This window comes from Pempheris klunzingeri, chromosome 9 (genome assembly GCF_042242105.1).
Source record: "Pempheris klunzingeri isolate RE-2024b chromosome 9, fPemKlu1.hap1, whole genome shotgun sequence".
Taxonomy (NCBI): domain Eukaryota; kingdom Metazoa; phylum Chordata; class Actinopteri; order Acropomatiformes; family Pempheridae; genus Pempheris; species Pempheris klunzingeri.
The window spans coordinates 2,119,012-2,146,303 of NC_092020.1; the positions used below are offsets into that span (position 1 = coordinate 2,119,012).

General features: G+C 42.6%; 1 protein-coding gene across 1 annotated transcript in view; it reads left to right on the plus strand.

Moving 5' to 3' along the window:
- Positions 1-27,292, plus strand: part of LOC139207718 (glutamate receptor 3) — a 73,414-nt gene that overhangs the window by 32,999 nt on the left and 13,123 nt on the right. The window contains exons 4-12 of the mRNA XM_070837466.1: positions 6,192-6,379; positions 16,062-16,115; positions 17,147-17,308; positions 18,045-18,212; positions 18,639-18,743; positions 20,747-20,851; positions 22,704-22,910; positions 25,057-25,430; positions 25,958-26,156. Of these exons, the coding sequence (XP_070693567.1) occupies positions 6,192-6,379; positions 16,062-16,115; positions 17,147-17,308; positions 18,045-18,212; positions 18,639-18,743; positions 20,747-20,851; positions 22,704-22,910; positions 25,057-25,430; positions 25,958-26,156 (1,562 nt within the window). The remainder of the gene's footprint in view (positions 1-6,191; positions 6,380-16,061; positions 16,116-17,146; positions 17,309-18,044; positions 18,213-18,638; positions 18,744-20,746; positions 20,852-22,703; positions 22,911-25,056; positions 25,431-25,957; positions 26,157-27,292) is intronic.

Genomic DNA, 27,292 nt, shown 5'->3' on the forward strand with positions numbered 1-27,292 from the left:
GGAAAAGTCGAGTGCACAGGTCATATGATCTGAGCAAACCTTAGACTATCTTATATAAATTGTAGGTCTATGTCTGATGACTAATGAGAGGAAAAGCCCTCTTCCTCTCCCAACCCAAGACTTTGATCTCCACTGCACAAACACTGGAGGGATCCTCGGAGCCCTGTGAGCATACGTAGCCCAGAGGCAAACGCTCACAAGGCCCTAAATACTGTTAGTATTTATTTTGGCTCCCGCAAAAGTCAATGGAGACAAAGCATCCCTGGGAATACTTATAAATTAACCATCCACAGTTAATGAAGAATGAGTTTGACAGCTGAAGATTTTTACATTTCTAGTGTACACAGAGGGTTGAAGGAGGCTCTCGGCTGTTGTTTTGCCATATTCCAAGTTCCAAGACTACTTAGTTGCAAGACTACTACTAGGCAGGATTCACAGTATTGACAAATGTTTCATTTACCGACCTGATGTCCTAATTCACGGCACACACTGTTAACGTGCTAAGACAGTTAAAGGTTTGTTTCCATCCAGGTCTGCAGCCTTCTCTATAATTTGTACCGTGTTTTTCGTAAACCTTCGTACACATTGAATCATCACATCTGTTAAAACTTCTGGATGATGAAAAATTAGAAGAGTTGAAAGCAACAAATAAGTTGCAGGAGCATCTTCATCAAGTCCACAGTGGCCCCAGAGGTTCCAGGCATGTGACAAGGACAGCTTAGAGGAGCTTTACTATCTAGTTCAGATCAAAGGAACTAACCTGGCACGAGGTCAACACATTTTTAAAGAAAACGAGAGGAAAATCAGCCCCAGGGCTACATTGCATTCTGCACAAGGTATTGCAAAAGGCTCGGGAGATGACTGTGGAAGTTACTGAGGTTGGTGTGAACTTCTGTGCTAATGGTTGGTGTGTTGGTTTGGAAGAAAACTCCACAGCAATCAAACAATTTCTTACCAATTTATTTCTCAATGTGAAAGATAAAATCTTCCGGCCAGACATGCAACTGTTTGGACACTTCATTTCAGAGAGGTGGAGTTCCACGGGTAACTGGCTGTCTTGAGCACACCAGTGTAATATCAAAGGATGCAGGATGCAAAGAGGGACCGCAGCAACCTGACAGTAATGTGGCTTGATCAAACTAATGCCTATGGAGCAGTACCCCACAAGCTAGTGAAATCAACACAGAGCACTCACCATGTCCCAGAGCAATTCCAAAAGCTTTTGCAGTGCTACTTTGAAAAGTTCAGCATCCATTTCACCGCTGACTGTTAGAGACTGGAGGTTGGTGTTGTCACTCACCTCAATGAAGAGTGTGAAGGAGACACTCAGCAAGTTGCAGCTGCCAGTAACATCTGTCCTCAAGGGGTATAAGGCAGTAGAATTGGAGATGGAGAAGCCAGGGAATCACAATTTCCTCCAGTGTTACCGAACAATAAAGAAAGTTTTGATTTTATTTGCCAATATTTTGAGATCTTTGACTGTAAAATTTCAATTTCCACCCCAGTAAAGGAAGGGTGGATGGAATTTAGCTCCATATCCTTAAGTAATATAGATATAGCAAGAATGCAGTATATTTATACGATATTTTGTAGTGTGTGTAGTGTGAGCTGACGCTTTAAGGAAATATTTTATATTACCTTAATTACCTTTAAGGAAATATTTTATATTACAGCATACCACTAAAAGGAAATTGCATCGGTATCTGAAAAGTTTGCTTTCCGTTTTTCCCCTAAGCTCAGTATCAAGCCAACCCCAAAATTATGAGTGAAAGCCATTATCTTTGTGGTTTCAATTCAGTTGTTTCTGATTCCCACTGAGACCCTGGTCAGTGCTCAGCAGGGCGTTTCGGCCCACCAGGGACCCTCATTTACCAAAGGATTGGCAAGTTAGAGGGGGCAGCAGCCACATTTACTGTTGGCTCAGCGACCACCACCTCTTTTTCGTGTGTCTGCTTTAGATTGTGATCCTTCAGAAATGAGTTCAGATTGTGTTTTTTGTGCTGTTCACTTCTCAGGCTTTGCTGTTAGCTGGCAGAGTCAGTTGCCTTTGGTTCTCTGTGTTTATTGTGTATTGTAGTGTGGTTGATGGTGATTTGTTTACTTACATTTTATTATTTGATTAGATTAGTAGATTAGATTTTGGATGGATGTGGATTAGTGTAATACCAACGCTGATACAGTGTAATGGTACAGTGGCAGTCATATGAGCAAGTGGCATAGTTGTGGCTTTAAAACTGAAAGTCAGTTGCCGCTAATGCCGAGGTGCATGCTTAGAAATGTGCAATATGGCTTCTCTGATTTGCCTAGTTAGCCCGGATCAGCCGTGAGATAGGAGAGTGGGTTGTGTGTGTGTGTGTGTGAGAGAGAGATGGAGGCTTGTGACACTCTGCACCGTACCCTAATGAGAGGCAGGGAACCAAAAGAGCTGGGCAATGAGATTAGATGCAACTCAATTCAATTACTGCTGAGCCGCCACGGGTGACGCTTCAAAACTCATCCTGTTAAGATCCGGTTCACAGACGAAGAAGAGGACTGCAGCTCTCACTCAGCTGCTGTATGCCACACTGCCACAAGATCTCATTCGCAACAGCTCTGATTCATAAGCGCACGGAGCGTCATTAGGCTCCGTCGGGATTTGATAGCAGACTCTGCAATGTTCTGATATAGATTTAAAGGAAAATGCAGAAATAATTGAGTTTTCACCCATTGCAGCCGTTTATACACTGCACCGCAAACTCCAGTTGTCTCAAGTGTGTGTCCAAGATTCAAGAGAAACTGAACACGCTGTTTTAGCTTGAACACATACAGAAAGAAATGCACCCAGACCTGGACACACATACCCGTGGCTCTGCCCTTGCTGTTACCTGACATACCCACTCCTTTTCTCAACTCTCTAGGATAGTTTCTCAAGCCATATTACACTTCACTGCCCCCTGTGCATGTTTGCCTCTCACTCTTACACCGTAATCCTACTCAGTAACAACAAGGCATATGAAAATGAACACACATAAATACCAGGTCTAATATCAGATCTTGTGTAACTTGACTTAGCATAACCATTGTGCGTCACTGTTTGTATGTTGAGGGTGTCTACAGTGAATAATGCATCTGGCGGCAGCGAGCATTGCAGCATGTTCAAACTCTCGATGGCATGATTAGCTCTGAGGAGCGTGATCAGCAGAAGCCGCTGCATCTGTACAGCAGGGATTTATAGGTGGTGATAAGGAAGCCTTGTTGTTGTCTTCCATAATTTATGTAGCTGACTGTATTACATTTTTAGATGCAACACAGCTGTGGGGTTCCTGAAGGCCTAGAGGTGAATGGGATTTATAGGTTTTCTCCATGTCGGAAATAAATATCACCAGCAAAAGTCTTTATGAGGGTCTCCAGTGCTGTTAAGGAGGATGAATCCATTGATTGGCTGAAGCTGAAATAGACTCTTGACTGGCACATCTATGCAGAGAACCATGAAATGACAAAAGTATACATTATTTTTACTTGCTGGTAGAGATGAGAAAGGAGCTGTCAGTCTTGTTGCTGCTGTCAGATTAAGTTGCGCTCAAAGGATTTTGTTCATTTTCGATTTTGAGGTCTAAATCACTAAACATAAACTTTTCTGCTGACTGTAGAGAAAACAGGAACAATCGTAATCCATTTCTGGACGGACTATTTACCACCACCAGATTCCATCTCTTAATTTCCATACAAATGTAAAACTAGGCAGGCATGGAATCTTCTGTGAATCTTAAATGAATCCAATTGTTCCAACACAGTTCAGGGTTTGCCGGAGGCAGGAGGAGATGAGCGCCGCGCGAATCAGCAATTTCAAAATAAAAGCCCTGTGTGATTCTAATCTGATTGACAGGACATTGTTTCCTTCTTTCACATAAGAGTTAGCATAATTCATGTTTTTCTTGCACCTCAGACCTCTGAAATGGAAATTGGAAATGCACAGATTTTTTTTTTTCAGACCACTACAGATAGTCATACATGAAACACAAATCCCTAGAGCATTCCCCTCAGAGCATTTTTCTTTTGCCATTTAAAATCTTCTGAGACATGTTATTGTGCCTTTCAAGCAACACAGGAATCTGAGATTGTGCTGATACCAGCAGCCTTAAAAGATATCCACCCTATCAATGTAACCCATATGCATGGCATGTTGTACACTCAGTGCGACCAATGTGTGCTAAGTGGTTTATTGGCATTTGTACCTTTACCAACAGTTTCCAAACCAAGAGAGACCACTTTGACCCAGTTAATCTGCATGACATTTCTTAATGTGAGGAGCTTTTATTGCTGGGAAGACTGCCATGCTATCCAGCTGGCTTGTGGTTGGTGAGGTTCTGAACATATGCCTGAGGAAAATGAATAATGCATCCATGTTATTCAAACCTTCATTCAGTAACTTTTGCTTTAGGTAGGAGAGATGCGACAAGGTAAAGCACATGAGAGGCCGATGCTGCCGTGCTCATGTAAAAATGATGATACTTCAGAAAAGCGTCAGATACTTTCACTCAGAGGAAATTGTGGCTTTAGTCCAGATAAAAATGCTAAGTACAATTGTATGCCTTCAGACTACACACTTTCATATTCCTATTGTCCCATGGTTCTTCACTTCAGATGTGTTGCCACTTGTGTCCCGATCTGCGACCCAGAAGCCACAAAGGGACTACATGCGTATATCTACATGCCCTCAACGTCTCAGTGTTGTGCTACAAGTTACATTCATATACTATTCGCTTAACTCCTTGGAGATGTGACCTTATAACCTGGTTGCCAGATAACCTTGAGGTCTGGCAGGCTGATGTCTCCAGGCAGCACGCCATTGCGCCTCTGGACAGATGACACACTGTGCGTCGGTTCCCGCTACTTGCTGTGCCGCTCGCTGAAAGATCATCTAGTAGAGTGCAGACACACGGCGCAGCAGTCTCAGAGAATTTTCAAATCAAGAAAAAGGCAGCTTGACCATTCAGATGGAATGGAAAAGAAGGGAAATGCAAAAGCAGAGAAATGAAGAGAGTCACAAAGTGGTTTTCTTGTTATAGCTGTTGCTGTGTCTTTGGTCTCTGTGCAGGCTTTGTTGGCTGTCTGCAGCCGGTTCAGAGAGATAAGGTTGTATGGAGAAATGGCTCACAGTAAAAAATATATGACAAATGTTGACTTTGCCCACTGCTGCTCAGACTGAGTCAGACAATTTGCATAATACCCAATCACATGCAATGATATTAATCGTCATATAAAATCTGCATATGTCTGAATGTGTGCCAGGATTTGCTGATGCTGCGAGTTTTTTTTCTTTCCCCTTTTTTGTATCAGTTAACCATGTGACGTACAAAGAAAAATGAATAGAGATATGAAAAAGAAGCTTATTGCACATACAGTTCAGCTTGCAATTGCATTGTACATGGCTTAATGAAATACCAGCAGTGTGCTTGATTTTCATTAATAACCTTCATGTTCATTCTGTCCTGTTGTACATTGGAGAGGAGTTAAGCCTTTTTTTTTATTTCAGCTACGTGCTATGTGCAATCTATCCCTCCAGAAATAGGACTACATTATTCATTCTGTGGTATGTGATTTGACCATAGTGTTTCTGAGCGCTCAGTTAAATGAAAATATTTCACGTGTGAATTAATCATTAGAAGGGCTCATTCTCTATTCTTCTGGTAGCATAATGATCTCTTTTTACCACTGGCCTGGATGAATCTTTCATTGTCTTTATCTTTAAATGACTTGGCACAATCCTCCAAGGAGACACGGGCAGCGATGTGTTTCACCACACTGTCAAAGTTAACATGTGGCTGAGCTAAATGCTATAATTTAATTGATGCCAAGTGCAATAACATCACCCGCTGATCTTTTAATAATATGGAGATACGATTCCTGTCCTTTCACTTCATTATGATATTGCCTTCTCAATATGCAAATGTAAATTCACACACACTTACACAGTGGCACACAAAGTCTAGACTCTGGACAATATTTTAGTGGGCCTGGAGACTTTGCAATGCTATTTTAGATTGTAATGAGATGACCTTTAACCTTTGGATTCAAGCAAAAACCTCTCTAGAATAAATTAGTAGCCACTCAGTTCTTGCATAACTGTTATTGTGTGCCAGTCTCTTTTTGTGTGTTTAATCCTGTGGGTCTCTCTCTCTCTCTCTCTCTCTCTCTCTCTCTCTCTCTAGGTTTCTCTATACTGCAGGCCATCATGGAGGCAGCAGTAGCCAACAACTGGCAGGTGACCGCTCGCTCTGTTAGCAGCACAACAGACGCAGCAGAGTTCAAGCGAATCATTGAGGAGATGGACAGGAGGCAGGAGAAGCGCTTCGTGATTGACTGCGAGGTGGACAGGATCAACACCATATTAGAACAGGTGAGGCTCAGCGTACATGCAGCGACGCCTGCAGATTATATAACGAAACACCTACACTGTCCATCTCGCACTTTTGTTTCCTGATTTAGTCACATAATTGTCAAGCAGATTGAATTAACAAGATAACAAGAATGAAAGGGCCTCTCCACCAACTCCACATGCCAAAGTTTAGTAGTCCCATTGAACACTACTCAGCCTGGGAAAACAGCTGCATCGTGTCTTCTGTTGCTTTGGGGGGTGAATGTTATTCATATTTCATCACAAGTTATCTTGTATTGGGCTGGGAGAGTGCAAGATTTTAACAAAAGCTGAAAGCACTAACTACTAAAGATGTGGTTGTTTAAAAGGTAAGGATGCAAAAGATGCTTTTCAGTTGCATTATGGGAAATGTAGTAGGGCTAAAAGTAGATTTTCACCTTTTTGTTTTTTTTTAAAGCTGCCCCGATTCATATGTTTACCATTAATAAAGGATTAAATATCTATATGTGAAAGGTGTCGCTTGTAGTTACAAGCTCTATGGATCATTTAGCATCTTTTAACTCTTTGTTTTGTTCTTAGGGGGTGCAGCTTTACTAGTCTAGTTAATTCTCACTGGGCCGTTTTGGGCCGCAGCAGCACAAGAACCCGAGTATTTGCTGCCTGCCCAGCACTAATTGATACACTGACAATGGTAGCAACTAGCTGATAAACAGAAACGAGCCAGATTATTCCCTCAAGAGTTGGTGAAAACCAAGCAGTGCAAAAAGAAGAGTAAGTGTTGGACTCAGGTCGATGTGTAAATACCGCTGTTTGCATATCAGCTTTTTAAGGTGATAATTTGTTGACATTTTTCCAAAATGTTCATCAGTTCATCATTGATTTGAATATGTGTCCCCTAACTTTATAGAAGTGCACTAGGAAATTGCTGAGTGTCCCTTTAATTTGAGGAGTCATTTCAACTATAAAACAAAATCTTAGAAAACAGAGGATTTTGTCATGTGTGTCATGTCTACAGTTTGCTGAGATCTAATTTTGGAGCAAACCGGTTTGTTTTTTTTCCCCGATACAAGTTGCGTAACCTCATTAAGGTTTAACGGTGTGTTAAGTTGAATGTTGGGCACGGCAGCGTTCCTACCTACTGTACCTGAGGAGCTCAGTTTGCTGTTGTTTGGTTGCTAACGTTGAGGTCGGCTTGTTTGAAAATCAGTGTGTGGTGAAGCTCCCCGGGAGCCTGAGGTTGAGAGGCCTGAGCATGAGCAGCCATTTGGAGAAACCACTGATGATGCATCCTCTTTAATCCTCTTCTAACAACCCCGAACCCCTCCGTTCCTCTCTCACGTCCGCTGCCTGAGGAGGAAATGAAAGGTCCACCAGTCCTTGTAGTAGGGGAAACACAATTACCATGAATAGATGAGTGGCTATTATGCCATGCATCTCCTCTGTTCGCCTGCCCCGCTCCACCCTACACCCCTCTGTTTGCTGCTGCCTGCTTCTAAGGCAATCAGCTCCCGAATTGGATTCTGCTCGTTAACATTCATTTAGATATTGGCTTCTCTCTGCTTCACAATATCCCCTCAATGACTGTTAGTTTCACTTGTTTTTTATGAATCTAATTTGATCCCAGAGTCATAGTGTAAAGCAGAATGGCTTTTAGTATTAATTTGCTGTGTCTAATTTAATTCTTGTGCTGTAAATTTCCTCCCTTTACAATTCAGGGACTATACTGAAATCTGTCTCATTTCTGTGTTAAGAATATTCATCAGCTTTTAAGAAAAGCTTAGAATATTCATTACAAGTCACATGTGAGACATATTAATGGTTGCGTCTTTAATTGCTTTTTTCCCTCTCTTGCAAACAATAATAAGGATGCAGGGCAATAATCTGTTTGATGTTCTCCTGTCTCCGTCTTTGTTCCTGTTAATGAATTATTTCTTTTTCTTGTAGAGGGAGCTTGTTCCCGTCCTCCATCTCCAGCTGTCACCATCATACATTTTTCCGTCTAAACTTTGTTTTGGTGCAGAAGGGGAAATAAAGCTTTACAACAGCTAACCTTCAAAGCAGCAGTGGGCTCAGTTTTGCCCCTTGTTTCAGTGACAACCTCAGCGTGGGATTTTTTTTTTATCTGAGCTAATTGAAATAATCTGGCCAGCTCTGCCAATATGGATGACTCACAGCATTCAGGGAAGCTGCTGGACCTCACTCTGCAGCCGCCTCCTATTGGGTCACACCATTATGTACTGAAACAGGGATGGACTGTCTCCCATGAGGGCAATCACACCAAAAATGGCACCCACTGTCGGCTGTGTGGAAGCCCACTGCTTCTACCCGCTGTTGTAGTTCTATTAACCAATGACTGGAGACGGATAGAGTTTCATCTTTGGAGGACAGGAGGGAGTGTTTGAACAGAACCTGCGTGCCGAGGCCAGTGTCTGTGTGTCGCAATGTCGGCGCGTTGCTTCAATCCATCAAGGTCACTGCTGTTGAAAGAGGATCATGAGGCAGGACAGATTCAGCTAGCTGATTGCTGGGGGAAATGGGAAACAGCTCAGTGGCTTAGTTTTACGATTTCACTCGGAGTAATCCCACCACAGAATGAATGTCTTTATACCGGGCAATGAAGTTCATGGAGTGTATAGTTATCTTCAATAGGAAAGTGTTGAGCTTCCGTAATTTGGTACAATTGTTTGCACACAAAGAAAACCCTCCATGCTGCTCTTCATTAACACCACACTCGATCCAGTCACTAATGCTTCGGTCCTGCTGAGACCTTTCTTGCTCTACCAGTTCATCGCACTGTTAGAGGTTTTCAGTGTTTCAGGGATGCTCCTAAACAGTTGGAGGAATATCCAGTGGAGCTTTATTTACTCAAGTGCTGTTACAATTTACAACTACTGGATTTCAGAGGAGGAAGGATTGTACATTTTGTTATTAACATTTACTTGACTGTGACTTATTTTTTTGCCTATTTTGCACATTTTTCAGAACATGTGAACTGTAAAACTAGCAAAAATAGAAGAAAGTAGCTGAATTTAGCGCCACTGCAACCGGCTATATCATTAAAATGCTGCTTACATGTTAATGCAGGATTGATAATAATATTCAATATTCAAATGTATGCACTCTGCATGCTAAGGACAAATGATTTAGACTGAAACGATTTTTCAATTCTTAAGAGTTGTTGCAGTTTTATTTTCTGTCAATTGGCTAATCAATCAATTGCTGATTAATTATTTATACTTTAATGCCTAACTGTGCATAGGTGTGGGCCAGCGCTTCCTTTAAATGGACATCACATACATACAGAAGTAGTGGATGTACCTCCTCGTCACTCATAACGAGCACACTCAGCTGAATGTCGCTTTTATTAGCTTCATTTATCACTTGAGATGTTGCTAACATGGTAAGAAAAGTATTTGCATACTGCTGCATCAGGCGCAGTTTTGTTTGCTCGTATAAGAGCAGAGTGAGTCTCCAAACAAATTTGTTTTGGGGTGCTGAGGAGAATGCTACACCCGGGCCATTATCATTTTATGCTGTAACAACCACTCAGGATTTATCGCCCATAGGACTTTTCCATCAATACACTGCACTGCAGATAAATTAACCCAATGGCAGTCCTTCCCTTACAACAAAAACGGGAGAGCCTCTGCCAGCTCTGAATCGCATCCAACAAATGTGTTCCATTGAACCATCAAGGTTTATGATATTATATGCTGAGAAAAACGTTTGCAGCTTTAAAGAAACCAGAACTATGATTGAATATAAGTTAATCGTCTTTGCATTGCTACCACTTGTCATGATGATGATCTTTTTAGTATGTGTATGGCGGTCTCCGGTATATATGTACGCGCGTGTAGCTGCATGTGTGTTTGACTGAATGTATGCTCAGGCCTAATCTGATCCATCAATGAGATTGCACATACAGCATCATATCTGCCTTTGTGCTCCTTCCTGGCCCTCTTCCCTCCAGGGATTTCTGTGCTGGAGTCCGCTCAAAGGCAACAACCTGCTCATCACTAGTGTAAAGAGAGGCGGGCAAATAAATATATAAATAAATAAATGAATGGCGTCTGGGACAGGCCCAGGGCACGCAAGCTGTTCAAAGACAGGCAGGCAGTGAGCACTCTGCCAGCCACAAAGCTGCATTTTCATGCAGGAAAAAAAAAAAAAACAATGAGAAGCGAAAAGGATTCACAGAAAGAGGAAAAAAAAATGAGAGGTACATCTGGGGATTTGTTAGAACAACATTCTGCCGCCTGTGGAGGCATGAAGGGTGGCCATATTGCCTCCCCATGGAGAATTGGAGATCCTCCATATCCTTCTCTCTGCTCTTGAATGAAGAACTCTGAGAAAAATCCACAGTTGGATGTATTATGAAATGTGAAATCTTTGTGCTATATCAAATTTAAGAAAGGGAAAGAAATCTGACCATGGGAGATAAGAAGTCGTGGAGGAGGGAGAGAAGAGCGATAGATTGCCAGCAGCTGATAGAAAAATGTCAGCAATAAAAAGAAGGTCCTCAGTCCTCAGTGTTTTGGATCACACGGTGAAAAAAGGGAGCAATAGTGGCATTCTGTAAACCGCGGGATGACATTTGTATGCTCATGTAACATATTGGCAAACACAGATGTAACTATAGAGGCATACAAACTGAAATAAATGTACTCTGGCACCCTCAAAGTTACAATACAACATTTGCCACATAAAACCCTCTTAGACAGTCCTTGATTACTTTTTTCTAGTAACACTACCTGGTATGTGTCTCTAAATGATAGAAGAGAAGTAAGGAAGTGACTTAATGTGCAGTATCTACTGATATGAAATGTGCCCCTGATCTAAACATCATCTTATTGTCCCCAGGCTACTGAGGGGAAACATAGCCAAGCCTTCCTGCTCGAAGTAAAGCCGGGGATACGTTATGCTTTCAAATCCCTGGCACCAGTCATGGCTGTGGAGGGCCATTTACTGACTGCGATTATAGAATTAAATGGGATTAAGGTGTTATCATTAAACAGAATGTGATCTCCACAACTCCACGACTGAATGAGAAGATCAGTGTGCTGTGAATCTGACAGTTTGAACATGTAGTTATAACTGCATGAAGAATGCAGTCTTATAATAAAAAGGCCTGTAAACCAGAGAAACATTTTTCCATTATCAATCAAGCAAATTACCCTGAAAACAGAGTAGGACGTCTTGCTGTTTTAAAGCCAAGCTTTGGCACACGAAGACGAGGGTGTCTCACCTGCAGTGTCAGTGATTCCTTCCTCCCAAGGTATCAGGTCTCACATTGTTCTCGTATCTCAGAGCAATCAGAGACATAATCATCTCAATATGAGTCAGGTGTTCCTAAAATGTTGTGCATTTGGGCGAAGGCCAACACTAGATGTCCCTGCTCTCTTCAGGGGCGTGTATGTATCGGGACTGCCGAGAAATGCATCTCAGCCACAGTCACCACTGGCTGTTAATTAGGGAGCGCTCCACCAAGAGCACTTCTACCAAGAGCATCGAAGCAGAAATGGAGACTGAAGAAGAGGAAAGTCCTTTTGTATCAAAATATATAGCTGAAATTCACCCTTCTATCCCATTCTGTGTGAAGTGAAGCTCTCTGAAGCCACTAAATTACATGTAACAGTCAATACAGCTTGTTATTAGTGCTGTGGGTGATATGGAAAAATGATTTATTATGTCATTCTCTGCTTCAGCCAGAATGCACCATTGCAACAATGACCTCCTTTAAACAAAGTGCCCCGTCACTAAAAGCCGGACTCTGCGCCCAGTTATCCCCATTAAATAAAGGGCAGGATCAATGCTGTTTGCTGGCTTTTCATTTTGACATTTTTTAATCTATATAAACATTTATTTAGTGGGTTAGCCTAACTGCAAAATGAAACTGTACACTCAATATGGTTTGCAAGAGAGAAGCAGTAGCTTAGTGTGCATTTTCCTGCTTTGTATGTCAGTGACGGTACTGACTGACAACCAACACTAGTGGATAATAGATAATCAGTGGTACTTTTAAGTGTATCGCATCAATTTCCTATCCTAACCACCTTAATCAGAATGCCTGCAGCTTGTCCTGTCAGTCTGTGAAATTATTACATTCTTGTAAATGTCAGATGTGACTTAGCAGCAATTTGTTATTATTACCACAAGTAGACACCTACATAGCAGTCACCACTAATAGTCCCACTTTTGAATATAATGATAAGAATAATGAAAAAGTGATTGAAGGTATCATGCTGAAGCTGTTCTCGCTTAATGTGAGCCACAGTGAATGTCTGGCTGTCTAGATGCACATGAATTTGACTTCTAGCAAAATACTGATACTGAATATTTTGTGAGTGGCACAGTGAAACACTGGCAAAACAAAGATCCCCAATCCGTTCACCCTATTTTTGATATAATAATCAATAGTTCTATGTCTAATATAATTATATTATATATTATATAATACACTTTTCACTGTTTTCAGATCCTCCAGTGTGAGGACTTGCTGTCTGTGTGGTCTATGAGTTTTCGTAGTTCAGGAAGATGCTAAAAATAATTGCATCATTATTTGCTCAGCTTTTATATGCCTCAGTGAACGGTATGTTATTTACAAACTCTGGGGAACCTATCATTTTCAGTCTGCTTCTTCCTGTGCCGCAGCCAACTCCGCAGTGGAAAGGTCAAACTTGGAGGAAAATGGTCTGGCGTTTATTGAAAATGTGTAGCTGTAGTTTTACATTTAGGGCTCTCTGTCTGGTGGGGCTGAGGCACGGCGAGTCTGGTTGAGGGTGAAGTCAAGGTCATTCTGGTTGTCTGTCCCCATCAGGCTTTAAAGAAAACTCCAGTCTGCAAAATGTTGGCTCTCCTTCAGCAGCAGAACAAAAGGTGGTGGAGCCATTTAGTGGATCAATGTGCAAGAGGGTACACTAGGAGAACGAGGAATCGCATTATTGAAGGGGTAGCACACTAAACACATTTCTGCTCTTCGGTTTCACTGGGAAACAGAATAATGGGTTTGTAGGCCGGTGTTTGTATGTATGTGCTCCAAAGGCGATTAACAGCAACAGAGAATGGGAGGCGAGAAACAGACGGTGATGAAAATCCAAGGTGTCTGAATGATTTTTGAAAGATAATGCAAAATGTCTGTGCTTTTGGGAAATATCCATTTCATACTGAGGATGATTACCAAAACCAAAAGTTAGCAAAGTTAATGAATATTTTGGCATTGTGGGAAATACTCTCACGCAGAGATTGATAGTATTTTAGCTTAGCTTAGCATAAAGAGCATAAAGAAGTTTCCCCTGCTTTCAGTCTTTGTGCCAATGAGTCTGTCTGAACAGTCACAATGATGACCAGATTACTTTGCATAATTGCTTAAATTTAAATCTTCATATTTAAGTAAATTGTCCTAAGCAATGGATAAATAACACGTAACCTTTTTAACCACCTCTGGAGGGAGGCCATATTTTCACCCCACTGGAGGGAAGCATTAACCTTGATATTAACATTTCAGGTTGTGTACAGATTAAACATGCATAAACACTCCATAATTAGTGAGCTTTAGGTGTTAGTAGATGTATCTTGGAACTGTGAACAGAGCCAGGACAGTTGTTTCCACTCTTTATGCGAGGCTAAGCTAATCACATTCCGCTCTCAAAAAAAAAGTGTATTTCCCCAAACTTTGCCTACAAAGATCTGTAAGTTAACAGTAGTTTGAACTGCTGCTTATCCACATAGACAACTAAGTCAAAATTTGCTTTCCTCTTTCTGATTTAAGTAAATTTTGTCTCTTTGTGTTATTGCTTAAATAGTTTGGGATTGTAAAAGGATAAACAAGAGAATCAGAAAGACACTTATTACCATCTGCAGTATCTGAGGGTTTTGCAGACAGGGCAGTCAGCAGTACAGCACAACTAGTAGCAGGGAAATCTGTCCGTCTCAACTGGAGTCGGCTCTTGCCGTCTGCCTAATTGAAGAGGTTGAGGGGAGAGGCTGGTGCGATCTGGCCGGAGGTGCTGTGCATCTCTCTGTCATCAGTGCCTTGCTGTGCTTCATCCTAAGGTTGCTGCTTGTAACCGTTGCCAGGCTGGCTGTGAGCTGCGGGGAGCAGGCGGGGGGCGGTGAGGCCTTTCCGTGCCCAGCTCCAGGGCAGGTGTGAGGAGGCTTACGGCCACAGTCAAGGTTAGCACACGGTGAAGGAGTGTGCAGCCGAGGGGTTTGTGCAAGAATATGCAGCAGGGCTAAAAGTTGGACTTAATAACAATTACAGTGGGAGTAGCTGTGATTCATCTAGCTCTGATATCACTGTAGTAGGAGTGTTGCAGAGATTTCTTTCCATGGAGCTTTCTGTCACTTACTCATTAGATTGATGGATTCTAAAAGCCAACTCCTGCTATTTCTGCATCATAATCAGCTCGTTTCCTCTTTTCTGCCCTGTTCTATTGCACTTTCTTGGTTTGTTCTGACATCCTGCAGTATTGGAAGTTTAAAGCCTTAATGATGGGGAAGCTGTCAGAGACGCGCTTGTGCACCCTCGTGCGACGGCCTTTGTGGAACACACCACCCACCACCCTTCCCTTTTCGTGGACAACCTTCACATGTCCACGAAGGAGGGAGAGAAGTGCTTCGTTCAATTTGGGAGGGTGCTCAACCCAAGCGAGGATGATTGTTAAATCGTTTTGTGCTACTGTATACAAGTATACCCCAGGTCAGTTGGAGTTCACAGTCAAATTAAGAGCTGTAATTGTAGTTGAAATGAGTGAAACTGAAAACGTCCTTCAAAGATTTTTTTGCAGCCTGAGATGTGAAGATACAAGTTTGCTTTTCATCATTCTCTCCTACTCAGCGGGAATGTCGTAAACGATCCACAGTAACAAATATCCAACGTCCCCGGCCTAACACGCACACACAAACAGATGATAAACTGACAGTTTGTTTTTGTGACAGAGCCAGAGCCAGAACATGTGCAAACATGCTGATTTTGCTGTAAACTTGTGTTGCTGTGTTTGTAGAACGCAGATGAAAACCGAGACATGGTTGACAGGTTTCTGCATGGCAGCCGCTCAGAAGTCCATCCACAGCAGACTGCAAACTCATAAATAACAGACCTCACGAGGCCCAGTTAAAGACTTCGTCCAGCATGTGATGCGCAAAGAAGCCAGGACAATTTAGACGTTCACTATTGGATTTATCTGTAGGCGGAGAACAAAAAGGAAGAAGAAAATCTAGGATAAAAGGCAGCATATGGTTTGTAGCACTGTGATGGAATGGCTTAGAAAACCACTTACTATTTTCAGACGGGCTGCGTGGGTTGAAACATGCTGTTATGCTCCCAAGGTGTGATATTTTCAAAGCAGAGCGAGATCTACATCTTACCGTCTCACTGTACATTCCTTTGAATTTTTTTCCCCCAGTTCTACCTTCTGTCCAACAGCTTCTGTGAACTCGTGCACCTGTACCATGAATGACTTTCAAGCGAGCAGAGTATTCAAGGATGTTCCACGTTGTTCCTGTTTCTCTCTCATTACCATCTCCCCCCCCTTAATGAACACTCCCCCGCTTTTGTTGTTCCATAGTCGACTCCCCTTTGTTTCAACTTCAGCCGCATCCTGCGTACTGCATTTACAGAGATTGTTGTAGCCACTTACACAAGCAGTGGCTCTTAGTTTTCATCTCATGGGTGGTTTACTGTATCGATGTTTTTCACCCATAGGTTGTGACCCTGGGGAAGAACAGCCGTGGTTACCACTACATTCTGGCCAATCTCGTGAGTAATAACCGAATAACCGAGCCGCTCCCCTGGGAGGGAGTGGAACCTGCTTTTTGCTTCATGTAACTGGACTCTCAGCCATAAGCCCAATTGTGCATGTAAAATAAGTGGATTAAGGTATTTTGTATGAAATAAGAAAAAAATGACTGTTTATATTTCTCTATATTCATGTTCATAAGATAGATAGATAGATAGATAGATAGATAGATAGATAGATAGATAGATAGATAGATATATGAATCACAATCTGGCAGTCAGATGACCAGATGACACTGCATATTTAATTCAATGAATACATTCATTTTATTGGTAATAAATTGATATCCTAAGCAAAAAACAAATAGCATTTAACCATTGTAACCATGTTTGGCAGGCAGCCATCTTTTTCTTCCCGGTCCAAGGAGGAAAATGTTTATTTAGCCTTGATATTAACATAAGGGTTTTAAAGTGGAGGCCGGCCCTGCTCTCACATGCTGATCCCCGCTGCTGTTTCCCTGACTCTAGAAGACGTGATTATGCAGCAGTCAGACACATGTCCTTGCACGCCATGACACAATGCCGCACTTAAAAAACAGCAATTTGACCATAAAAAGAAATAACTCCATGTCATGGCTCTAGGGTGAAGAAGGAAATTTAAAGGCAGCTGAAGCAGCAGAGGTTTTTGAAATGCATTAGATTTTTTTTGTTCGATCTGAATGAAAGTAGGCCAGCTGGTTCAAGTAAAATATTTAGTCTTCTCCGTGATCTGACACAAAGTCTAAAGTATCTACTGGAAGGTTGTTTATCTGTAAATTAATTCAGGTTACACCACGGAGTGTGAAGAGAAACATTTGCCTCAGTGTAATGGCAAACACATGTCGCTCTCTCAAACAGCAGTTATGAAGAGTTACTAATAAAAAGCACCTTGCATGCTGCCTGAATAGCTGCTAATATTTTGTGGTGCCTCACCCTAGGTTACAAAAGAAACTCTAAGAGAAACAATTGACAAGTGTCCTCTCTTCCACTGTTTCCCTTTTGTCTCATCTCAGGGATTTTCTAATGTGAGCTTGGACAAAGTCTTCGCCGGAGGAGCCAACATTTCAGGGTTTCAGATAGTCAACCCTGAGAACCCGATTGTGCAGCAGTTTATGCAGCGCTGGGAGCGACTAGATGAAAGAGAATTCCCAGAAGCACGAAACACTCCTCTGAAGGTACTTTGCTCACAAGGCCTTTCATTGTGCATGCAGAGTACAACGATCATCCTTTCTGAAGTTCTCTCTATCGGTTCCTCTCCTCCTCTCATCCTCTGTTTGCCTTTGTCATTCCTTCTTCCTCCCACCCCTCTTTGCCTTGCATCCCTCCCAGCAATCGATATATTGATAGGCAGTGCAAGGCAAGGTTATAATGCAGCTTCAATTTACATCTAATTAAACAATGATTAAGAAAGAAATGGATTTTGAATGGCATTTAATTAGATTTTGTCATGGTGCAGTGGTCAACAAACAAGTGGCTCAACCCTCAGTGGTGGAAAGGTCAGGCGGAGTTGGAGGGGAAGTGTGTGGGAGATAAAATCATGCTTTAATGCTCTATTTTCACCCCAACTCTGCACTAAAAGTTTTGAAAGAGGTCCTGACCGTCAAACAAGTCCTGGCTTTTCTAATTAAATCTGTTAAATCAAACTATTTTTATCATACACAAAGCGGCAGAGCTTTGCATCCTCACCCGCCCACACTGACCTGACCTGGGGGCAATTTGTTCTCTGAACAAGAACTCATGCAAAGAAATAATTTGAAACATGCAATTATCACATATTTTACTCTCAGTATAAAGCTATTTCGTCCTAAACAACCAATAAAGGCTTTTCATATCCCTCCACAGTTCCGGTTTATCATCTTATCTTCTGCCTCTCACCATGTGTCCCTGTCTCACTGCTGTTATTTTGTACAGTACACTTCAGCTCTGACCCATGATGCCATCCTGGTGATAGCAGAGGCCTTCAGGTACCTGCGGCGCCAACGTGTGGATGTGTCTCGCCGGGGAAGCGCTGGAGACTGCCTAGCCAATCCCGCTGTGCCTTGGAGCCAAGGCATCGACATCGAGAGGGCTCTCAAAACGGTAGGGGGACGGGAGGAGGGGGGGGAGGGGGCGAAAAAGTCAGAGAGAGTGGCACGCTGATAACTAAAGAAAGGGCTAGAAGAAGTGAAGCAGAGATAGCGAGTGAGAGTGTGATAAAGATGGAAAGTGACAGAGAGAAGGGAAGAGAGCGCGGAGCTGTTCTACTCTCTCTGCCCCCAGATATCTGTGCACAGAGCTCACTCAAATCCAGGCCCTCATTACCATAAAACTACATCTTTTATTAAAGCGTATCCAGTTCATCATTTGATTAACAGACTGTGCACACTCCAGTAGCTCCATGGACACAAGCACCTTAATACCAGCTATATATGCAAAGTGATTGCTATTACACATTCCCCTGTCTGTCTATCTGTCTGTCTTTCTGTCTATCTATCCATCTGTCTGTCTGTCTGTCCCTCGTGGCAGGTCCAAGTTAACGGTATGACTGGGAACATCCAGTTTGACAATTACGGCCGCAGGACCAACTACACCATAGACGTTTACGAGATGAAAACAGGTGGGCCGCGGAAGGTAAGTCACAGCGGTGACCTCTATCAATCCTCGTCCATCAGCTGTCAAAGCCAGACCTGATCAAAAATCCTGGTCTTTATCAGAACACAGCTAACAGCTGGCACACATCAAGGTTTGGTTTATTGCTTGTCAAAATGATGGAATTTGGCCAACGTGTAATTTTAAATGATTCATTGATCATCTGTGCTAAAGAGCACTGAATGTTGGCCACATGTCGAGGCGTGCCAAAACTTTACCCTGCACTACTTTGAGAGAAATACATTTGTTGTGCTTGAGTAGAAAAGAGTTTCAAACAAAGACCTCGATTTATTAAAGTGCTGGGGGCTTTTGCAGTCATGTGGGACCAGCAGGGCTCACAGGACAGTGCAGAGTAATACCTCTGTTAGGTTGCAGCACTGATGAGCTGTGCCAAGCATCACAAGTCCCACAAATCACACACAGCCTGCAATCTGATAGCTAAAACTGTCCTATCAAAAGAATGATATAACATCATTTCCGTGCTGTGGGGTAGTGCAGATATGATTTGACAGTAATTACCATTCAAATAACCAATTACTATAAAGGAGATCCAAGAATTCCTCTGGCTCCTCTTCAAAATGGCAATTCCCAGCGGTACATTCACATTATAACCGGTACCATATGATGACCTCTGGTTTTATTTCATAACCTCACTGAGTTCCAAGTGACAGCTGTGAATTTCTCGTTAGCTGGATAAGTAGGGGCTGAGTCTGATATGACGTGTGATTATGCCGCCTGCCTCCCAGGCCTCTAAAGCCCACACTTCAGTTAGCATCACACGGCCCTTACAGCCATCCCCACACAGCCCAGCAGAGCTGGAGAAAGAGTGGGAGAAAGGAGGTCAGAGGGAGAGAGTGAGGGAGCGAGGGAAGATGAGACAAGCTGGGTAGCAGTTTGTCAGGACCTGAAGCCCCAGTCACCCCACTGACAGTTAGAGGATGAGGGTTCTTAGCTGCAACTGTCACGAGTGATGTATGGGCTGATATCTGTCCCAGCTGCTCAGGGTGAGATCAGGACTTTGCCTCTGGAGCAGCGCTCCACGACATAGCTCCCCACAGTGTCATCCCCCGAGCTGCGCTTCTCAAATATCACTGTCGGACAAGAGCGCGGAATAAACATTTAAAGCTTTCTCCAGTCTGGCGAGTGCACTTAAAATACATTCACAAGTGTGACCACAGTTTGAAGCTGAAGTTTGCTGCTTTCTAGCGCCTCCACTTGGTGTTTGAAATCTCTGCACTGTTATACACCTGTCAGGCCCAAACATTTAAAGATCTGAGGCGAAAAAAAAAAAGAAAAAAAGAAATGTGCACCAGATGTGACGGGGAAGGTCCTAGCCAGCAACAGTTACACTATTGGCAGCAACATATGCAACACGTTTCATCGTGAGCCAGAGCAGCCATTATTTCAGATGGGCAAACAAACACTTGACACTGGTTTGACTTAAGCATCTGTACAGCAGAATACAGAGCAACTGCAATGGCAGAAGACTGTGCAGAAAAAAAAACTGTGGAGCCACTGAAATATTATGCTAAATTATTAAACGTGTATGCAGTTCACAGGCCTGAATATCAATTATTTACCATAAAACCTGGGAAGCTGAAGGTGGGAGGGATTGAAGTTGTCTGCCGTATGCTTATGAAGTTCGGTTCCTGCACATGAATGAATGTAGAGCATAAAAACCAATATTATATTTTCATAATATCTTTGATCTTGACACTAACTGCATGTTGAATGTAGAAATATCAACTCTTGTCAACTGTTTAGATTACTGAGCCACTTCTGCCGTTTTAGTATTCTGCTCATTCGTTGCTGTTGTGGTTGAACTTTGGGGCAGAGGCAGCAGGCTTCTGGGAAATGCAGTGTTGTTTTAATGAGCCCCGCACCATGGCAGCTCCCAGTAATACTTAGAAGTGTTCCTGCTATATGCTAACCTACATCAGTCAGTGGGCTGGAATGCTTCACTCACCACTGTTCTCTCTTTTCAGATCGGCTACTGGAACGAGTACGCACGATTTGTAAATATTATGGACCCGCAGGTCTCCAACGACTCCTCAGTGGAAAACCGAACGATTGTGGTCACTACTATTATGGTACACTTTCCATGCAGTTTTAAATGTTTCACGTATTCTGCCACTCAAGGTCATGGTGTTGATTCCAATGAGTGATACATTCTGTCCTGGGCGGGTAGAACCACATCTTTTTTGTGTTGCTTTCCATCCACTCACTACATGTTGAAACAGTCGGTCCAAAGCGGGGGAGTGTTTCAACTGTATCCGTGTGGGTGTCAAAGCATTTTGATTTTCCATACTTCAGTGGCCTGTCGTAGCAGTGACATCACAATAATGGTATAAATGATAATGGTTGAATTCATCAATTACAAAAAGCATACAAACGCATACGTAAGTAGACCTGTCTGTCCTCATCAAGTAAATGTTCAATGACACTTGGGATAGACTGGCCGAAGAATGACTAGAGGATGATACTGCAATGGTTTCTCGAGCCGGGCAAAGCAAAATAAACAGTATTGGAGGAGGGATAAGAAAGTGTGGTATTTTTCCTTGTTATCGCCTCTCCAATCTATTTTGTATTGCTCCTACATGTGTTCTGTGTTGAAGTATAACTTCCAGTCAGTGATTGAGGACGCATGACTTTCTGGGCATTTTCCCAGACCAAAGTTTTAGAAACAAACAAAATACCTTAGATGTATTTGTTTTCAACTGTATTTACTCAACTAAACGTTTCAGGCTTTTTGGATAGCTTCCATTTCAAATGTATTTACAGGCTGTATAATGGCACTGTAACGACCTTATGCACTACCTCATTCTCCGTAAACAAACATTTTAAAATGATAAGGAAAAACGTGATAAGGATCTCTGCTATTATTATGCACTGTTAGATTTCATTTGTATTCCAAGGCATGAGCCGGTGCCACTCAGTAGCAAGAAGAAACATTTAATGTACCGTAATGTGAAATACAGTCAGGAGGTAAACATGTGTTAACTGGTGGGAAACACTCAGAGGATTCAAGGTGAGGGGATACGTTCAGCACAGAACAAACAAACCATTGCTCTCCTACTTGCACTCTAATTGTGTGTGGCTGTAATGACAATGCCTGCTCTCCTGAGCAGTCCTATTGTTTGATAATGACGACGTGCTCAATAAGAGAAAAGACGAGCTGCACCAGCGTTTTGAGGAGGAGAGGAAAACTAGCACGCTCCTGCTCTCCTGATGTAATTATTTCATTTATGGAGTATTTTTTTTTTTTTGCATTTTTCTGGATAGCAAATAACAGCTCTTTTTTTAGTTTTTATTTTATTTGTTTACTTTTTTTTTTTTTTTTGGGAATGAAACAGCCTTTACTTGCGCATTGGTGCAATGTGCTTGGATATGTTGACATACTATGGGCACTCTCTGATCCCTCTCCTGTCACTGGCATTTACTTATGAAACCCACCCCCATTCCCATCCCCACCCACCTCTGAGCTGACCCACACCTCGCCTACCGATGACTCCCAGCCCTGTCAAAACTCATTCTGGCCTCCTGTCTTCTCCCACAGACATTTAAAACGTTGTTCTCCCTTCCCTAAGCCCTCCTTTGTTATACTGCAGAGTTGCACCCTTGGGCTCAAAATGGGTTGGGTGCATTGGGCTTGGTGTCTGCTGGCTGCCACGGCTTTGATGAAAGCAGCGTGACCACATGATCGCGCTGCTGTTATCAGTGTATATTTGTGCATTTGCGGGGGCATCATCCGTGTATGCATGACTGCATGGATGTGGTTACAGCAGCTTATAATATTTTGATTCTCTCTTTGTGTGCGTATGTCTGCGAGTGTGAGTGTGAGTGTGCACGGGCACATATGAGCGCATGTATGCATATTTCTGTATAACTGAATGTGTGCTAGGGCATGGGAGTGAATAAACCAGCGTGTGTTTGAATCAACAGGAAGCTCCTTATGTGATGTACAAGAAAAATTATATGCATCTGGATGGGAATGACAGATATGAAGGCTACTGCGTCGATTTAGCATCTGAGATTGCCAAACATGTTGGAATTAAGTACAAACTGTCTATAGTAATGGATGGGAAGTACGGAGCCCGAGACCCCGAGACCAAGACGTGGAACGGGATGGTGGGTGAACTGGTCTATGGGGTGAGTACTGGGAGCCTCGATTTCGCTGATTACATGACAGTTTGCAAGGAACTTCAACATGAGAGGAGATCTCATTTTTCTGTCTTAAGGTTATCACCAACCCGTTGAGAACTCATCAGCTCTTGCCCAGTTCAAAGTCTAATGCTGTCTCAGGAAGCTCAGCTGTGAGTGAATTTGTCAAATGCAGCCTCAAGCATTGGGGAGTTGGTGATCATCTTGAGACGGAGAAAATGAAATCATTTCTCAGTGCTGTTCATTGCAATTAATCCTTCTTGCTTAGCCTAGAAAGCTCTCTCTCTCTCTCTCTCTCTCTCTTTCAGTCGCAACAGAGGTAGGTACATGAAAACAATGAGTCCATATGGCAAACACACTGTAATCACTTTTGATGAATGAAAGATTGTATGCCTTTGAAGTGATTGTGTAATTATGTTCAATGTTTGATGTGTATGATGAATATGCCACATTGTAAATTCACAGCTGAGAAAATCTGCTTTAGAATCAACAGCTAAATGGTGGCTTGCGGTCTGAAACAACAAGATCCATATGTGTTGTGCTCTATAAAGGTTGAACCTCTCACATTAGGGAAGGGTCATGCCGTGTTTTACATCTGACAGAGTGCTCGGGCTCTCGCAACTCCCCAAGCATTCCGAAATTACCCCCAATCTCCCCTCCCTTTCTCACCTCTCTCAGAGGCCACAATAGGGACAGGGACCAAATACAAAATGCATGAGGGTTAGGCTTTCTCATCTGTTCAATTTCCCAACTATCAGCCTGAGAGATTGCTTGGTTTGATGTGCTATCGCCAACAAATTATCTTTCAAATGGGAAAAGTCCACTCCCTGCAGATGGAAGGAGAAAAAAATATCCCAATCACGTCGCTGTCAAGTCTTTCCAGTCCTGTGATTTTACAGCAGGTGGGCCGAGACTAATAGTTTTGTACATTTTGACCTTTTGACCAGTAAATTAATTTGATTTTAGTTGTCTTTTAAAGGTTAGGCCCGAGGCTGCTCTTTATTGCTTTGTTTCCCCCACCATTGATTGAGTGCTGCTTACGCCTGCACGAGGATTAAATGGTTATAGCCCTACACAGTGTTGTGTTGACAGGGTAAAGAAAACAGTCATGTTTATTGGGTCTATTTGTGTTGCTCCTAGTTTGACCTTGTAAGAAACATGTTCTGCCTCGTGCTGCTTCAATCCAATGTTTTCCCATTTTCGACATTAAAAGACAATACAGCACAATACAAAGAATTGGCCCTCATGGAGTTGCTCCTTTGAAGAGGAGCAGTTATTTAATTAAACACACACATACTAGCTGCAGTAACACTGTCTAACGTGATTAATGATTTTCTTCTGCTTTTACAAAGAAACCCATTGTGATTTCTAAAAAGGCAGCACCACCTCCATGGATGTGTTTTGATAACATAATGTGATTGAAGCAGCAGAGCAAAAGGAGGGAGATAAAGAGAAACAGCTTGGAAAAATAAAAAAATAAAGCTAATGCCAGAATAAGCTGTGTTTGGGAAATCCAGCCTAATGAATGGCATCTGAAGAGGTTCACACAGCCAGGGCTTACTGACTTCTTGTGCACAGCAACCTGTACTTTATTGGACATTCTGCAGTTTAAATTACAGCAGTATAATTACAAAGGTTGCGCTTGTTATGAACACAACTCACTACCAGAGTATCGTAGCATGATGTCGCATAAACTTGCTTATTTTTAGGAGTCAAACAATTGAAAAGTTTTCTCCTCAGTTATTTCCTTGGGTCTTGCTTAAGGAAGCATTTGGTCAAACATGACTCAAACACCCATCTGCCTCGGTGGATTTCTTCCAAGCTGTCTCTCTGAAAGTCCTACAGTGGCCTCGTGAGCCTTTCCTCCCTCTTACATCCCGAAGCAGCAACATTTGAGTGAAAAATCAGACTCGTCTTTTGAATCTCAGATGTATTAGTTAATATCCCAGGTCATAACACTGCCTTCAAGTGTCACAGCTGGTGGCCTATTTCTGATAATCATGTGTAAAATGTTTTAAACATTGTTTAATTCTCTCTCTCTCCCCAGCTCCAGTCATTCACACATACATTTTAAACGAGCTGTGTCTTCATGCAGGCAATGACTAATGCTTACTGTGCATGTCCCTGTTTCCAGAGAGCAGATATAGCTGTTGCACCTCTCACCATTACTCTGGTTCGAGAGGAGGTGATAGACTTTTCCAAGCCCTTTATGAGCTTGGGCATCTCCATTATGATAAAGAAGCCGCAAAAGTCCAAGCCTGGCGTTTTCTCCTTCCTGGACCCTCTGGCCTATGAGATCTGGATGTGTATAGTGTTTGCCTATATTGGGGTGAGCGTGGTCCTGTTCCTGGTCAGTCGGTTCAGTCCTTATGAGTGGAACCTCGAGGAACAGGACGAGACCAAAGACCCCCAGACACCTCCCGATCCCCCCAATGACTTTGGCATCTTCAATTCTCTCTGGTTCTCACTGGGCGCCTTCATGCAGCAGGGCTGTGACATCTCCCCCAGGTAGGTCAGCTCCAATAAACACCAGGAGTGGACAGCAGAAAAACTACTACATGAAATTTTAACTGCAAGCAATGAGAAGCTTTCTTAATAAATACAGAGGCACTCCAGCATGTTCATTTCCTGTCCTCCTCCTTAAGGTGTTCATTATTTGAAGCTAAGCTCATTTCACATTTATTGCAGCTATTATATGTGTAATTGAGTTTCTCAGTTTGTGTGCTGAAATTACTATCACCAAAATGGTTTCATCAATACTTTCTTCAGACTACGAAATGATCTTTGACCCTGTTGGTTTCATAGCCAATGAAAGACAGTGTAGGTGGCAGTGTATTGTAAACAACTGCTTTCCGTGGAAATGTGCTGTTTTAGCGCGTTGACACAGCATTCACGTTGATTTACAAGGAAATCTTGATGGCCGATGCAATTAAGTACTTTAAACACAACTGGTAGATCTTAGTAAGTTGATAGGCACCATATGCCATGGTGTAATTATATCCTGTGTTTCCCTGTCCTCACCCACCCTCTCGCAGGTCACTGTCGGGCCGTATCGTCGGTGGTGTGTGGTGGTTCTTCACCCTCATCATCATCTCCTCCTACACAGCCAACCTGGCTGCCTTCTTGACAGTGGAGAGGATGGTCTCTCCTATAGAAAGTGCCGAAGATCTGGCCAAGCAGACAGAGATAGCATACGGCACTCTGGACTCAGGCTCCACAAAGGAGTTTTTCAGGGTGAGTAGCATCGAAAAACTGGTTTCACATGCACAGCAGCATACTAATCAATTTGCTTTTAGCTCACATGGCAAAACATGCAAAGGCCCAAACATTTTCTACTCAGACTTGTTGCATCTTAACAACTACTCTGTAATGTCCTTGATAAACCCCTCCCCGCAGCTTTTCCATTTTGTACGTTTAGTACAGAACTCTTGACCCGCGAAAGATTGCTCCAAATGAGGCATGTTGACAGAGAAGCAGTTCTTGAACTCTTATGACATGGAAGTGAAATTTATGCGGCAGTACTGCAGTGTGCAACCTTGAGGCACTAGGGCTGTCAGCAGAAAGTGTGATAACAACGTGGAAGACTCAGAGGTGATAAAAACAGGAGGCTAATCAAAGCACCCGCATCAGGCTGAAACTCAGAAGGGTCAGCTCATGAAATATAATTAGCTAGCCGGCCATGGCTGGCAAATTGGACCTGATGAAGAAGAGCCCTGTAGGTCAAACAGAGCAGTCTGAAAGACGGTTCAGATGGAATAGGCAATATGTCTGTCGGCATGAGGGACTATCCTGGCAATTAAGTCATAAATTAACTAAAATCTGAAGCGAAAGTATATTAGTCTCTGAAAGGCAAGCACATGCTCGCTGAGCAGGAGTTAAATAGCGCTGCATATCTCTCAGGCGATCTACCTTCTGCTGTGAAACTCACAGATGTCTCTACACTTGTGACATGGCCACATCAGCAGTCCAGTCCTTTGCATTAGCAGAGCGATGAGTTGAAAAAGAATAAATGAAACAGCACTCTGCGTGTGATGACGAAAAGGCAATATGAGTCTTTTAACTTACACTCTCTCATTACTCATCAGCAGGAGAAAAATAATTCATATGTTTCACAGCTGCAGCCTGTTGGCAGAAAGAGCAACTCATTTGTATTACCCCTGGGTTGAATTGCTCAGAGCAACAAAATGCAAAATCAAATCCATGTTTTTTTTTCGACAAAGAAGGACAAGATAGAGTCAGCAGAGTTTGTTATTTAAAAGAGTTTTGTTTTGAGGCTGTACTGCCGTAGGAGCTGGTTGTTAAAGGCTGTGCACTGTGAAGATAATATATCCTGGGAAATATGGCACATGATATGCATGACAGCAGCACTT